At 34.3% G+C, this 13871-nt stretch overlaps 2 protein-coding genes and 1 non-coding gene across 3 annotated transcripts in view; all 3 read right to left on the minus strand.

The window, feature by feature from the left end:
- Positions 1-13871, minus strand: part of Camta (Calmodulin-binding transcription activator) — a 547021-nt gene that overhangs the window by 153489 nt on the left and 379661 nt on the right. The window contains exons 16-22 of the mRNA XM_089636714.1: positions 13738-13805; positions 12505-12659; positions 10618-10805; positions 3396-3541; positions 2753-3012; positions 1050-1124; positions 434-461 (exon numbers count right to left, since the gene is read on the minus strand). Coding sequence (XP_089492840.1) covers positions 434-461; positions 1050-1124; positions 2753-3012; positions 3396-3541; positions 10618-10805; positions 12505-12659; positions 13738-13805 — 920 coding nt within the window. The remainder of the gene's footprint in view (positions 1-433; positions 462-1049; positions 1125-2752; positions 3013-3395; positions 3542-10617; positions 10806-12504; positions 12660-13737; positions 13806-13871) is intronic.
- On the minus strand, positions 1354-1425 carry TRNAE-UUC (transfer RNA glutamic acid (anticodon UUC)). Its single transcript has one exon. It is a non-coding gene; the product is annotated as a tRNA-Glu (tRNA).
- On the minus strand, positions 4889-10082 carry LOC149420441 (uncharacterized). The gene is made up of 6 exons (XM_089636138.1): positions 9996-10082; positions 9299-9415; positions 9055-9216; positions 8625-8837; positions 8028-8096; positions 4889-7317 (listed from the first exon to the last, which is right to left on the minus strand). The coding sequence occupies exons 1-5, from the start codon at positions 10064-10066 to the stop codon at positions 8072-8074; spliced, it is 588 nt and encodes a 195-aa protein (XP_089492264.1). The 5' UTR covers positions 10067-10082; the 3' UTR covers positions 4889-7317; positions 8028-8071.

The raw sequence follows: 13871 nt of genomic DNA on the forward strand, positions 1-13871 counted from the left end.
ACGACACTTTTGCAATAGTACATCGATAGACAATAATGCCTCACGCGTCCCAAACGCATTTCTGAAGCCAAACTGGGTGTCATCCAAGTCCTGCTCGCACTTATTGCGTATCCTGGCATGTATTATTTTGAGGAATAATTTAAGGACATGACTCATCAGGCTTATTAATCGATAGTCACTGCACTTCTTAGGGTATTGTTTTTTAGGCAATGTCACGAAGGTGGATTTTAGCCAATCTTGGGGTATATTCCCTGTGTTAACATTTTCATCATTAAAGAGCTTCAACACCTCAACTGGAATAACGTCCTTGGAATATCGTATTGTTTACTAAATCGTTTCAACTAAATAATTATATGAGTGCTGCCCGCGATCGACCGATAATTCTAACCATTTAATTTTCAACTTTTTTTAAACGATATAACATTATACTTACGTTGACTCCAAATCCATCTTCCCATACACTTTGTTAGCAAAACACAAAATACAAAAGATTAGTTTTGTTATAAGTTTTTAAGAAACACAATACTAGACACCTATCCTAATACCAACTTATTAATAATAGAATCATTGCTAAAATCGAAGAAAGTGTATCTTCGTTTTTATTGCTTTGTGGTTTGAAGAAATTTCACATATTCATGTTTTTATATAACCCTGATGAAGGTTCAGGGTGAACCCAAACCAGTTGGTTTTAAATATTAAAAATAAATATAATAAAGTGGTATTAAAAACCAAGCTTTTTTATTCTTATTTTTATGAAAATATAATTTATTTTTACATTTAAGTTAAAAAATTAATAATTACAACTAACATTTAAAATATTTATTTAATATCTTGGTAATTACAATGTAGTAAAGCAGTAATATAATATACTTGTTAGTACCTACTGTTAACTTCAAGCTCATTTTTTTATTTTGTTTACCAAGGCGATTCAAATTTTTTTATAATGTTATTAAAATATGCAAGCAAAATGGAATAAAAAAAAATTTTTGAAAGAGATTTTTCCCTGAAAATTTGTCATGAAATAGTGTAAAACAGAAAATGAAACTTACTTGTTTTTAGATTGTCTCATAAATTGTTGGATTTTTCTTGCTGCTTGGTGTTGCCTCCTTTGGGAATAAGTTCTTCTGTGAAAACATGAAAAGATTTTGTTTGATCAACTGTGATAACAAAAGAAAAAAGTATTTTATCAAATTATTCATGACTGCTGAAATAAATGCTATCTCAAGTAATAAAACATTTGCGAAAAATGTACATCAATATCATTTATTACGAGTATTTCGTTCCAAGTTGAAGATAAAGACGTTTTTTTATTATTCACTGATAATGAAATTTAAAAAAAATACTTGCAAGTATTTCCCGTACCGGGAATCGAACCCGAGCCTGCTGGGTGAAAGCCAGCTATCCTAGCCACTAGACCATACGGGAGGATAAAGAGACTGTGAGATATACATTATTTTTATTAAAAAGCCATATGTATTAATGATGTATTACGAGAATGAGATCAATTTATTTATATTCATTTGAATTACGAACTGTATAATTAATTTTTCGGTTAGGGATATATTTGTTGTTATGTTAATTTAATCATAAGATATATTATTTGAAGGACGAAAAAAAATTGATTTAATTTTATTTCAATATTTCTGTAAAAACTTGTTACGCAAAATAGTGACATGTATACATACTAGGAAAGAACAGGCCAAAATGAAGAGCAGGAGAGACGACTCGAAAAATACCCTTTTTACGGATAATTTTTTTTAAAAGTATTTGTTCATAACTAATTTCTCCTAGAAATGATACCGCGACAAGGTCGTTTATCCCATCTTGCTCACATTTTGGATAGTTTCGATGAAACGGTTCGTTCGAATTAACTAGGGAATTCCCATTCGATCAGTAGGGTCTAGTATCTCGCGTTTCACAGCTTGCCGCACCCTTTCAAAAGGTCAGTGTATACAGTATAAAGTGAATAATTCTCACAAAAAAGCACTCATAAAGAAACTATCCAAGACTCAAACCAATTTTAACAGAAATAGCATTTCAAGTAGCACCATACTAAAGCATCACAATTCTGTTTCGTAGTGATGGGCGAAATTGGGATATCTAATATCCATTTCTTTTAAGTTTTGTAAGAAATAAAATTTAATTCAATAATGCAAAGAAAAAAGATATTCCTGCAGGAATTAATCGAGATGTAAACGTTCATATTATGTACTCTACAGAACTAAGTAAATCGAGATGGATAATAGGAAAAATGAACAAAATAAACTATGGAAATACATGACAGGATGCAGGTCAAATGACATTAACTATAAAGACACATCATACAGTAGACATTACTAAAGAAAATGTTCAGGTGTTTATTTCTGTATGTATCCAACAAATATTATTCATACAAAATTATTCAGGTTTTTCCAAAATATATGAATATTTAGAACTGCAGATTCCAATGGAAATTGTGTTGGTTCATATGGCAATGATTCCAATGGTCAACTTATGGCAGCATATCTCAGATGTAAAGCGAGATGTTGGTGTAAAGTTAAGGTTAGGGTTATTCGCAGAAATTCAAATGTAATGAAACAACTGTTCCTTAGAGTTGAAATCACGGAAAAATTAAACATTACAACATTTATAATAAGGAATGAAGACAGGAGAGTGGAGACATTCATCACTCAACGAGAAATATGAGAGGTTACAATGGAGCCATCAGCAAAAGTTCACACTAGAAGTACCTAACACTTAGGTTAGAACTTACTTTAGACTAGAAGGGCTTCCCTTGCCCTTGCCGCCCTGCGCCACACTGGCCGTTCCTGTTGGCGAAGTGGTGGCGACAGTGTTGACACTGGTGACGGTGACACTGCCAGAACTGAGGCAGCCGCCGCCACTGCCGCCGCTGTCCATGGCACTGCGACCCTCCTGCGAGGCGGCCTTCTTGAAGCGTTTGTGCGCGCAGTAGGAGCGGTAACCGTGCTGAATCACCATGGCGGCATGGGTCATCTGTTTGAAATATGCGTACTGGAACAAATAAATAACAATAATTATTACAAGTAATAGGTACACAAATTTCTATTCAAAATAAAGGCTGAGGCATGATTAAAACAAAAGAAAGTGTCAGGTTTAAACATACATAGTATAATATACAATGGAGTTGAGTAAAATAACCTAACTCTGTACTGCGGTATGGGTGTGGTTATTGATTACCAAAGTTGTTTTGTTTTGTTTCTAAAACCAATCATAAACTTTGATATCTCCTCAATAATAATTCATTTGTCAGGGACACGACAGTTTTACAAAAGGAGAATTTAAGTCCTTTTAAATTTTAGGAAATCTAGTAAAGAGACCTTACCTTTTTTCGTTACACTATTTGATATAATTTATCTTGTTCATAGTAAACTTACTTGTTTATATCTCCGATAGTAATTCTGTATGCAGATGGCTGCAGCCCGTTCCTTGTCTTGTTCTTCCAACTTTTGTCTGCCTTTGTAGGAGCGATATGCCTTCTGGATGATCTTGGCTGCTTCATACAGTTCCCTTTGCTCACGATCTGAAAGAAAAAATGAAGAGTTAGTTTTAAATTTAAAATACTGTCTTTACAGTTTTTGATTTCATACATATTCTGTGAACATTTGGTGCCCATCATGACGTGGCCAAAATTTGGCAGTTTTCTTCTTTTTCATCCTGCTAGAATAAATATTTGATCAAATCATACCTAATACCTACGGCATATTAAATTAGATCCCAAACATTTCACTTTACCCTCCCAGAGGGTAAACAGATTAGTCAAACTACCGTTTACCCCTCCTTCCCTTTGCAGACCCGGTAACTTTGGGTGTCAACAGTTACTATTAATTACAGGGTGACCGGCAGCCATTCATTAACAATTTATCAATCCAGCAGATTCTAAAAGTTTAAGGGTGAATATCCCCATGGTGGATTTGATGTAATTAATTTTGCCAATGCCGTTTTTGGTTAGTGATTTATGCTCGACTGAATGGAAATAGATTTCTGGTAATAGGAACTAAATAATCATTTTAATTACTTATCCAATATCCAAAGACATTTTATAGCAAGTAATTGAATTAAAGATATAAAAGTAGCTCAACAATAATAATAAGAATATGTGCTTATCTAAAAGGAGATGAGAGTTCCACTTTTTGGAACCAGTGTACCATTTTAGATCTAGTTAATATGTAGTAGACCTCTCATTCAAAAAAAGTATGTTTCTAAGATTTGTCTCTTATTTAATAAATCAAAGAATTTTTTTTTAAATACATACCTACTTAATTATAAACCGTGTATTTTATGAAACTTTTTTTTAAATTTCAAATAAATAAATTATACAATTTGTCCAAAAAAAGTCACTATCTCAATAACAATTATTTTATCAAAATTTCTTCTGGCAGGTATGTACTATAATATTTTTTAAAATACTAATAAGAAAGTCCAAATAAATTCTTTCGAAAAAAGAATTTTGAATGGGCCATTAAAACGGCCACCATCTTAAAACGGAAACGCAATGTGCAAAGAAATTTGAAGACAGACGAAATGCAAAACAGTCGAGTTAAAACAGGACTTAGCTACCCTCAGTCAACTAAACATAATAATAATATTGTTTAATTCAATGGAACAGAGCAGTGTGTGTAAGCCAGTCACAGCAAGAGATTTTATGTGATGTCATCGTTCTAGTATCGTCTGTCTTTTTCACTTTCAAACAAGCTACACGAGAAAGAAGAGAATGAACGTCATTGACGTCCGTACGAGCTCTCGCTGGGACTAGTTTAAACCCTGTCTGCCATATAAAAAAGAATAGTCACATCAATAGTTCTTCTTCTTCTTCTTAACCACTCGAACGATCGCGCGTCAAAAAACTTTTTTCTCCGATTGCTCGCGGTTTTTTGGCGACGATTTTGAATATTTTCCGCCAACATTAAAAAAATCAAACCTCCGAATTTTAATACGGAGACATAAAACTGATTGTAGTGCTATACAGCCAATGAATTCACCTATATTTTAATAATTATTCTATATTTTTAGAATTGATAGATAAATTATTAAAAAATCTTAAACTTTATAAATGCGCGAAATTTGCGTTTTTGTGATTTGAAATTGCCGCCAGTGGCAGTTTTAAAAATCTTTATAGAATATTTTCTACGTTTTTATGTTCTCTATGGCCTGTTTGATAATCACAGATGCAAGAATGTAATAGAAAAATATTTTTTTGCATGTTAAGATCTCTTCAAAAGTTTGGTCAGAAAATAATTTTGTAAAATTTGAGTGCGTGACGCGTCAAAATTGAAATCACTGTATTATGCTATGTAATAAATTTACCACAAAAACTGGTATAACGTTAGGAAGATACATTAACTGTCTACAAGTATTAATAAGCATAGTCGCCGTGTTGGCTTTATTTTATTCATTTGATGAATTATACAGAGAGCCTATTTCACGATGTCAAAATCATGGTGCTACTTTTTAAATAATTGTAAATTAGAACTGGAGATTTGTAACCATGTTTTTATATTACGTGCAAAACGAGGAAATAAGGCTTAAAGTGAGATATATATCATAGATATAAACATTGCCAATATTTCAGGGGGATACTTTGAAAGTTGATGAAATTCACCAATATTTGACGAAAAATCACTTCTGACAGCTACCTTAAGGTCAATCTACATAGGTTAAATCGGAATATGTAAAATGATGATAAATTTGTATATATATATATCAAACCTTTGTATGACCGTAGAATGGCAAATAAAATCATAGTGATAATTTTATATCTAAACGCAAAGGTATCGAAAAAAATGGGGGATGGAAAATAATTGATGGAACCAATAATTGATTTATTTATTAAGCCCTTATATCCTTTTAAATCAATATTACAGTTGTATGGTTACAATGAAAGAGCAGTATATTGATTTAAACATTGTTTACACACTTTGTCATAATAAAAATGTATTCAGTTTATTGGTTTATTCATAATTTAAGAAAATCAATACATAATAATATCATTGTGCCTCGCTATAGAGTGAGATTCTGAGTATCGCTCTGGTGAGGGACCACCATTCAGAATTGAACATTGCTTGAATTGGCTAAGTTATGTTTAGTGACTAGATCTGGAAAAGCCTCTTTACAGAAAAATTGACAAAATATAATTAAGACATAAAAATAAAACGAGTTATTTAATGTGTACAATAAACAGGGAAAAATTAGAATACCTGTGCATTTGTTCATGCATATTTCAATGATCAGAATTGAAATATACATATTAAATGTCCACCGAACCTTATCATATAGAACCTTTGAGGACAACATAACATGAGACGTGAGTATGCGGAAAGAAATGATTAAGTCCAACCATCCAGGCCATCATAATTGATGTTCAAACAAATTTAATTAAATTTATAAATTTTAATTTCATAACTAAAAAACCAAAAAAGAAAAAAATTAAATAAAAAAAAACCCTCAGCAAATCTATATTGTAGTGTGATATGGCTTCATGCAATCATAGCATAATGCCACATCACACTTTGTAAGGGTCCTTTTGAAAATGTTATTTATGCTGCACCACGCACATTTCACCTTTTTCCCGCTACGGACCACGAAGTGGTTGCCTTTCAGGATAGGTCGCAGAGTCTTTCCTTCAGCTATTAGGCCAATGGTCCGCACAGTCGTGTCAATTTGACTACGACAGAACAGCAGAAGGAGTTCATCCGCAACCTCACTCCTGAAGTTTCGGTACAAAATGCGTTTATTTTCCTTGCGGAGCTTTGAGCGGTACAATATATACGCATTCTGCACCGAAACGCTTAGTAGTCTCCTGAAAAGCTTCTTGTACCAGACCAGGTTTCGCTGTCGTTCAATGGGGAAGCCTGACAAAAGCTGATCTTTTCGGTCAACCCCCCCCCATTACCTTGTTATAGTCTAGTACGAGTTGAGGTTTGTAAGTCTGATTGATCTGCATACCTGTTGGTCTCTCTCGCGATCAGTTCAACGAAATCTGCATCAAAGATTTTAAGAAAGGTTTGCCCATTTCGTCGCTATTAAAAGTTGGTCTTGGCGTGCCTGTGAAAGTCTCCCTTATCCCGTAAGATATCATTAGACCAATCGAAAGAGTAACCTTCAGGCGGCAGAATCGAACGCATTGCCTCACTATCTATTGTTACTGGTCTTGTCTACTAAAGTCTATGGGAGTTAGGTGAAACGTTGATAATATTATGATAAGGTATTGGTGGCATGCAGAAGGTATCCTCATCGCTCTCTTCGTGGTCGACGTCGCTCGCTTCGTCATATCGTCGCTCGATCTGTCCATATCCATTTCTGAAACAACAGAAAACCCAAATTAATTTAATGTGTCTATATTACGATAACCCACTGCCTCTGGTACGGCTTTTGACTCGCAATACGATGGTCGCGGGATCAAATCAAATAAATTATATTTGAATAATTAGTGTTATTTTCACACAAAATTCATTAAAAATAATATATGTTATATTTGCGGCACGTTCCAGAGTGGAAGATACCCATAGTATCGCCCTGGTGTAAGACCCCATTCAGAATTGAAACGTTGCTTGAAATGGCTTTAGCCGTGTTTGGTGACCAGTTCTGAATAGCCAGGAACTTTTCCACCTCCCTCTTCCACACCTCCTTCCCCTACCCGCTACCTTCAGCCTCACAACATACCCCGATTGGGGATGCCATAGTCTCACTGGCTCCATACGGTTGGGAGCAATTGATACTCATGTGCGGTAAGCACATAAAAAAAAATATATCTAATGATTTTTCACGGGTCTGCGTTAGTATTTAAATTGTGGTTGATGAAAAAGGCTCTTGTGAGGTATTCATATAAAAAAATAAATAAAAAGTTAATCAAATACTTGAGGCGGGCAATGTCAGGAGTCAGAATAGCACAGTCAGGTAGGTATGGAATGAAGAAAAGAGTGTGTGTGCCAAGATCGAGTTGCATGGTGGTTCATCCTCTCTGCCTACCGAAATGGCGTGAAGGTAAGTTAGTTAGTTTTATAACTCACGGTTTCCAAGTACAGACTCTTCTAGTACAGCTGCCTCGTCCACGTTACTGTTTCTGCCCATGTCTGACTCTGAAATAAAAGAAAACACAAATTTACAGTAGAATTTGGATATAATGACTTTGCATTTAACGGTCTACTGTTTTAAGTGACGATAATGTAAACTCTAGTAAGGTTTCATAGCTTTTAGTAGGAAAACGTATCCGTTTAAAGTGACCAACTACCAATACAGCCTCGCTTTTGACTAGGAAGCTCGACACAATGAGTCCCGTGAAGCGAAAGTGTTTTTTCAATTTAAGAAAAAAATGCTGTATTACACCGTTTAGAAGCCGGTGAATCAAATGTAATCCTCGCAAAGAAGTTCGGCATGTCTTATTTCTCACTCTGCAATACCCGTTACAGAAAAAAAAGATGTGTAATGATGCATCCACGTCATAACAACAATACATTTTGTATGTTTGTTATGTGGAATTTTTAAGTACTATGCCTATTTCCTGCCAATATACCAACAGTGAAACTGTGCTAGGGATATCAATATAAAATATAGATAATTGATTTTATATTGAGCCCCTGGTTTGACATTTAAAAAAATAAACTCACCGTTCCCAAACGCCGACAATTTTTCGTAGAATGGCACGTCCACCCACAGCTCGCTGTGATAGCCGGCACGATAGATGCTGCACGGATAGGCATAATTGGTGCATTGGGAGCCGTTGATTGGGTGTGGACATCCACGGTGGTGGTACGGGTCGTGGCAACGGTGAAGGCGTCCCTTGTGAAAAGGGACACGTTGTTCTCTCCGGAGATGGAATTCTGAAAACATTTACATAAATCATATAAATTGTTCTCATTCACGTGTGAAACAGTAAGTACAGTATGTAAATAAACAGTAAAATTAGAACTCTGTAAAATATGCACTGAATGTGCCAAATGCACAGAGCGCTGATCTTACCAACTCTCACTGTAAGAGTGGAACGCTGTCAGGAAAAAACAATAATATTGTATCAAGCATCTAAATACGATTGCTTACTTTTGTTTAGTTTTTCTTGGAGGTGCGGTAGGGAGCAAAATGCGCGCCGCCTGCTTCTTGAATTTTCGGCTTTCCAGCTCTAGCCGGAAGGAAGCAGGCAGGGCCCTAACAGCCTTTAGGGCCTTGACGCGATCCTCTCGCACCAGTAGCAAAGCAGGGTCGCTGTTTAAATAAATACAAATATATGATGAGTTCAACGGCCACAGCAAAGTACTTTCATAAAAAAACATTAAAAAATACTAACACTCCAGACGAGGCTGCAATTGCAGCTCTGCGTTGACGTCCACGTGCAGGTAGTCCGGCACCAGCTCGTACTCCACCTCTCCTTCTTCCTCTGCCACCTCTTGCAGTCAGCACCACTCTATATATTTTAAATTGAAAACACTTAATGTAAGTAATGTAAAATGTAAAATGTTTAAATTTTGTTAAATATTGCACTAATATAAAATTTGAAAATGATTATTGGGTCGTGGAGTGATCCCTTTCCCTGGACGACAGCTGTTTCTGCACAAATTTGGTAAAAGTAAACAAATTAATTAATTATACAACTAAATTACTAAATTTTTATTGTGTGACGAAGGCTTTACACCATTTTACATGTGAAAAAGAGTCAACTTTTTGACATATGACTTAAAATAATTGGTTAGCAAATATCTGTATTAATAATGAACCAATTCAAATAAAACTTATATATATCTCTTTGTTTTGAATCACTGTGATGGAATATCTATATTTCAAATGCGCGAGTGCAGTATTTAAGACATTATTGTAAATCAAAAACAGATGACGTCTTCAGTTGACGTAATCTTACACAAAAACTTCAACCAAAACAATATAATACAAACAAACGAATTAAAAACGCATTTCAAAGATAGATAAGTCAATCATGATTACACAGATATATAATTATGCGTTAAAAACCCAATAAATTAATTACTTACGGCATTTTAGGAAGAGTCCAAAATTTCGTGAATGTTGAAAATTTATAATTATGTTTTTGACAGGACGCCATAAAAAAACCGCGAAAACTCGTTAAATAACACTTCAAAGACAACGGATAAGTTCATAGACAAAGAGAATATATTATCTGCTATTCGATAAAACAAGTAGCTGGCCATATAAACGTTTTAAATAATTACAATAAATATTTTACGAATGGTAGAAAAATCGGTCCATTTTTGGACCGATATCAATCGCAGAAAAATAAAAGTGGTCGATTTTTCGACCGAAATCGTTCCAGTGGATGTTGTCGCTTCTTTGCTGAGAATCACTCCCTTTCCAAATGTCCTAATGAATCAGGCGTGCATAATTTTCGTCAGCGTTGCCTTCCAAATCACCAGTGACCATGACCAGGTTCAAGTTGTCAGTTTGATGAGGATGCGGATGTGTCCAAAGTATCTTAGGATAAGTTGTAGGCAGACAGTTGACAGCAACTTTTGGATTACTAGCTCCTCCACCATGAATATACTGGTGCGCCTGGATGTGGATGAACCCTTCAAATAGGGTTTCGATTCCGAAAGGTGGTTTAGTGGTTAGCTTAGGTAAGGTTAGAACAGAAATTACCAGACAGTGTGAGGTTATTGAAGTCCCTCTCGCACAGGTGGTTGCAAGAGGCCTGCAGGAATTCGCAGAAGTCCTCAGTAGTGGGGGGAGGGGAGGGGGAGTCGGCCAGGGGCAGCGAGCGCGGGGACGGCAGACACGAAGAGGAGGCGGGTGACAGGCTGGAGCAGGGCGTCCCAACGTCGTAGTACCTGAAAAAGACAATTTTATTTCATTTATGTTGAAAAATAATACTTCACAAGCATATATATTTGAATGACAAAAGATTACAAAAATTTTTAATTCCCACTATGTAATAATCTGGGTCGGTTGTAAGAAATTGCCACTTGACAATAACTTACCATGCTTAGTAAAAGAAATGTAAATTTGTCCATTAAAACTAAACTTCTCATTAACAAATGATACAACACTCGTGGTTTCACTGAACTAAGTCCATTGTGATTTACTGCATTCAGTATCGCACGTAAGTTCGTTGGTCAGACAAGCTATCTCCAGCTGCTACAAACACGTGGCTCTGAGGTCTTTTAACGACTTTTTTTTATATTTTTTTTTATTAGGTAATGTCAAGTTATGATGAAGTACAAATATAACATTAAATTTACAATTACATGTTATTACATTACATTGAGTTTGTTTTCTTTTTAGTACATCTTGATACACCTTTTTTTAGAGCAAATGCTCGTGTTGAAAAGGCGGAGAAAAAACGCGTGTAAATAATAATTTAACATAATTATATCAAATAGAAAAGAGAAAAGGATGTAAAAGAAGGAAAGAGATGAGAATAAGATATAAGAAATAAGAAATAAGAATAAGAAATAAGAAATAAGAATAAGAAATAAGAAAATAAGAATAAGAAATAAGAGAAAAGGATTTCAATATATTAATAAAATGAGAGATTATATTGTGTTTTAAGTATAAACGATTTTGATATGCTATTGATATAATGTTTTTATTGAGTTTTTTATAATTCGTTTCCAATCTTAAGTTAAGAGGTAATTGGTTAAACCATTTAACACCAAAATATTTATAAAATTGTTGGGCTGTGGTGGTGTTACAGCGTGGGATAGTTATAGAGCCAAGAATACTATGTCTATTGCTGTTCGAAAAAGTTATTAAGTTGTCATTGTTGAAACAATCTTTATGTATTTGAAAAAGAGTTATTTTTTTCTAAATAATATGAAGTGAAGGGACTTTAAATTCTTGAAATAATCTAATTGTGGGGTAATCTTACGGTTTTTTCAAAATTATTTTTATTAGTATTCTTTGGATGATTTCTAAAGGTAAGAGAGAAGTTTTGAATGCTCCACCCCAACCAACAATTCCATATTGTAATATAGATTGAATTAGTGAAAAATATATGGTTCTTAATAATTTAAAATTTAGTATGTTTCGTATTCTAAGAAAAATGTACACTAATTTTCTTAACCTTTCTACTATTGCATTGATTTGTAATATGACTATCCCTTATATGTTTGTTATATGTAGATATTTCATCTATTCACGCATCGTTATTGGCTATTCTTTTCTTATGCGTTTCATTATTTATAATGCGTCTTTGAATTTATGTTAATTTTGGGCACACACTTCTGATTGCCACTTAAAAAGATTACAAATATTTCAAAAGTAAGTTATCTAGTTAGCGTCATGAGCCACAAAATTAATGAGTTGCCCAATTACACTTAGATTCAGAAGTTTCCGTCATAAAGAAATATATCTTGAGTCTCGTGGAATCCTTCTATATGGGCAAAGAAGGCACCACTTAGTTCCTATTTGATATTTTAACTTCCCAATTTGTAGCTTGCTCTAATCAGAGAGAACAAAAAAACAAATTCAGTTGTCAAAATTATCTCATTGCTAAACATACTTCTTCAATAAAGTACGAATACATGCCTGTAATTGTGATCGGAGAACTCAAAATTGAACTCGGCAGGTTCAAAGTTCCCTGTCTGCGGAAGGTCCAGTAGTGGCTCCATCAGACAGTCGCTCGGGGCACCAGAGTCTGAAACCCCGGGACTGCCATCTATAACCATGTCCTCGCTCTCATTCTGCAATGATGGCCAAGGGTACAAGTTATTTACTAAAGTATCGGGAGAAGTCAATGCAATGTCGGAAAAATTGGGAGACTGCTAAAGAGAAATATCTAAAAAATATGAAGAAATTTAGAGAATGATGAGGCTGAAAAATGCAAACAGAATATTCATTTTAATTGCAACAAAGTGATTGTTCATTTTCCAAAAAAAATTTCTGTGAGCTTTAATCAAAAGGACACAATTATTTTTTAAATTATGGAATTACCAAAGAATATTACGATACTAAGGAGAACCCACATTTGTTGGATGGGTAAATATATGGCATCTTTTACTTCTTGAAAACTGATGCAAAATTTTCGTTGCACGCCGGCTGATTCAAAAGGATAACCAACACCATTCCAAAGATATTAAAAAATTTCAACACGTCAAATTTTTCAAGGTATTCAAATTAAAGTTAATTGAAATAATGGTTAACGGAGAAACAATATCTTTGCTTTAAGCCATTGATATTATCGACCCTGCTTTCACTCAATGTTATTAAAATGAGTATTGAAAATAATTTGAATTAATAAGTACTTACATATATTATTATTTATGTCACTTAACAATAAGAATGCACTAAAACATACATGAATTTATGGTTGCTGATTTCTTTACTAGCACAAGAAATCTAAACCTTGCATGAAATGTCTTATCTAAGCTTAGTAACCAGATCTGAGTAGTCAGGTGCTCCCCAAACTTCATCTTTCCTCTCTTCTTATCAGCGTACAACAATCCAAAATTTGGAATGCCGTAGTATGCCTAATGTCCGTTATATTGTCACATAAAAAAGGTAGAGTTGAAATAAACTATGTTCTCAAAATGTGTTTATTTTTGTTTGAGAGTGTTTTTAGATATTTTCAAGTATTTAAGTTAAGTATTTTAACTGTGTGTTACATTTACAATATAAATATGTTTATTTATATTATAAACTAGTAAGGCATACTTTCTAGACATCGAGAGATTGTAAAACTCAAAATAAGAGACCAAATACAAAAAGAAAAACATCGATCAGCGTAACAAAAAATAATTAGCAAAAAAAAGTGTAACGAACCTTGATGCGATCGGGCATGGCTGCTATAATCTGTTCAGCGAGAGTGAAAACCCTCACATCTTGTTCCCCTGTAAAATTGTGTAGATATTTAAATTAAATCACCTGCCGGCTCGACAAGGGCCAAAACAACCATC

The sequence above is a fragment of the Hesperophylax consimilis genome, chromosome 10, assembly GCF_061612785.1.
Source record: "Hesperophylax consimilis isolate HC1 chromosome 10, BYU_Hcon_1.0, whole genome shotgun sequence".
Lineage (NCBI taxonomy): Eukaryota > Metazoa > Arthropoda > Insecta > Trichoptera > Limnephilidae > Hesperophylax > Hesperophylax consimilis.

What these genes read in the sequence shown, in the direction of transcription:
- LOC149420441 (XM_089636138.1), bottom strand. Translation starts at nt 10,066, where the DNA reads ATGGCGTCCTGTCAAAAACATAATTATAAATTTTCAACATTCACGAAA. An exon ending in ATTGCAGCCTCGTCTGGAGT is followed by an intron (nt 9,217 to 9,298) that starts GTTAGTATTTTT and finishes TTATTTAAACAG; the next exon opens with CGACCCTGCTTTGCTACTGG. An exon ending in CCAAGAAAAACTAAACAAAA is followed by an intron (nt 8,838 to 9,054) that starts GTAAGCAATCGT and finishes AAATGTTTTCAG; the next exon opens with AATTCCATCTCCGGAGAGAA.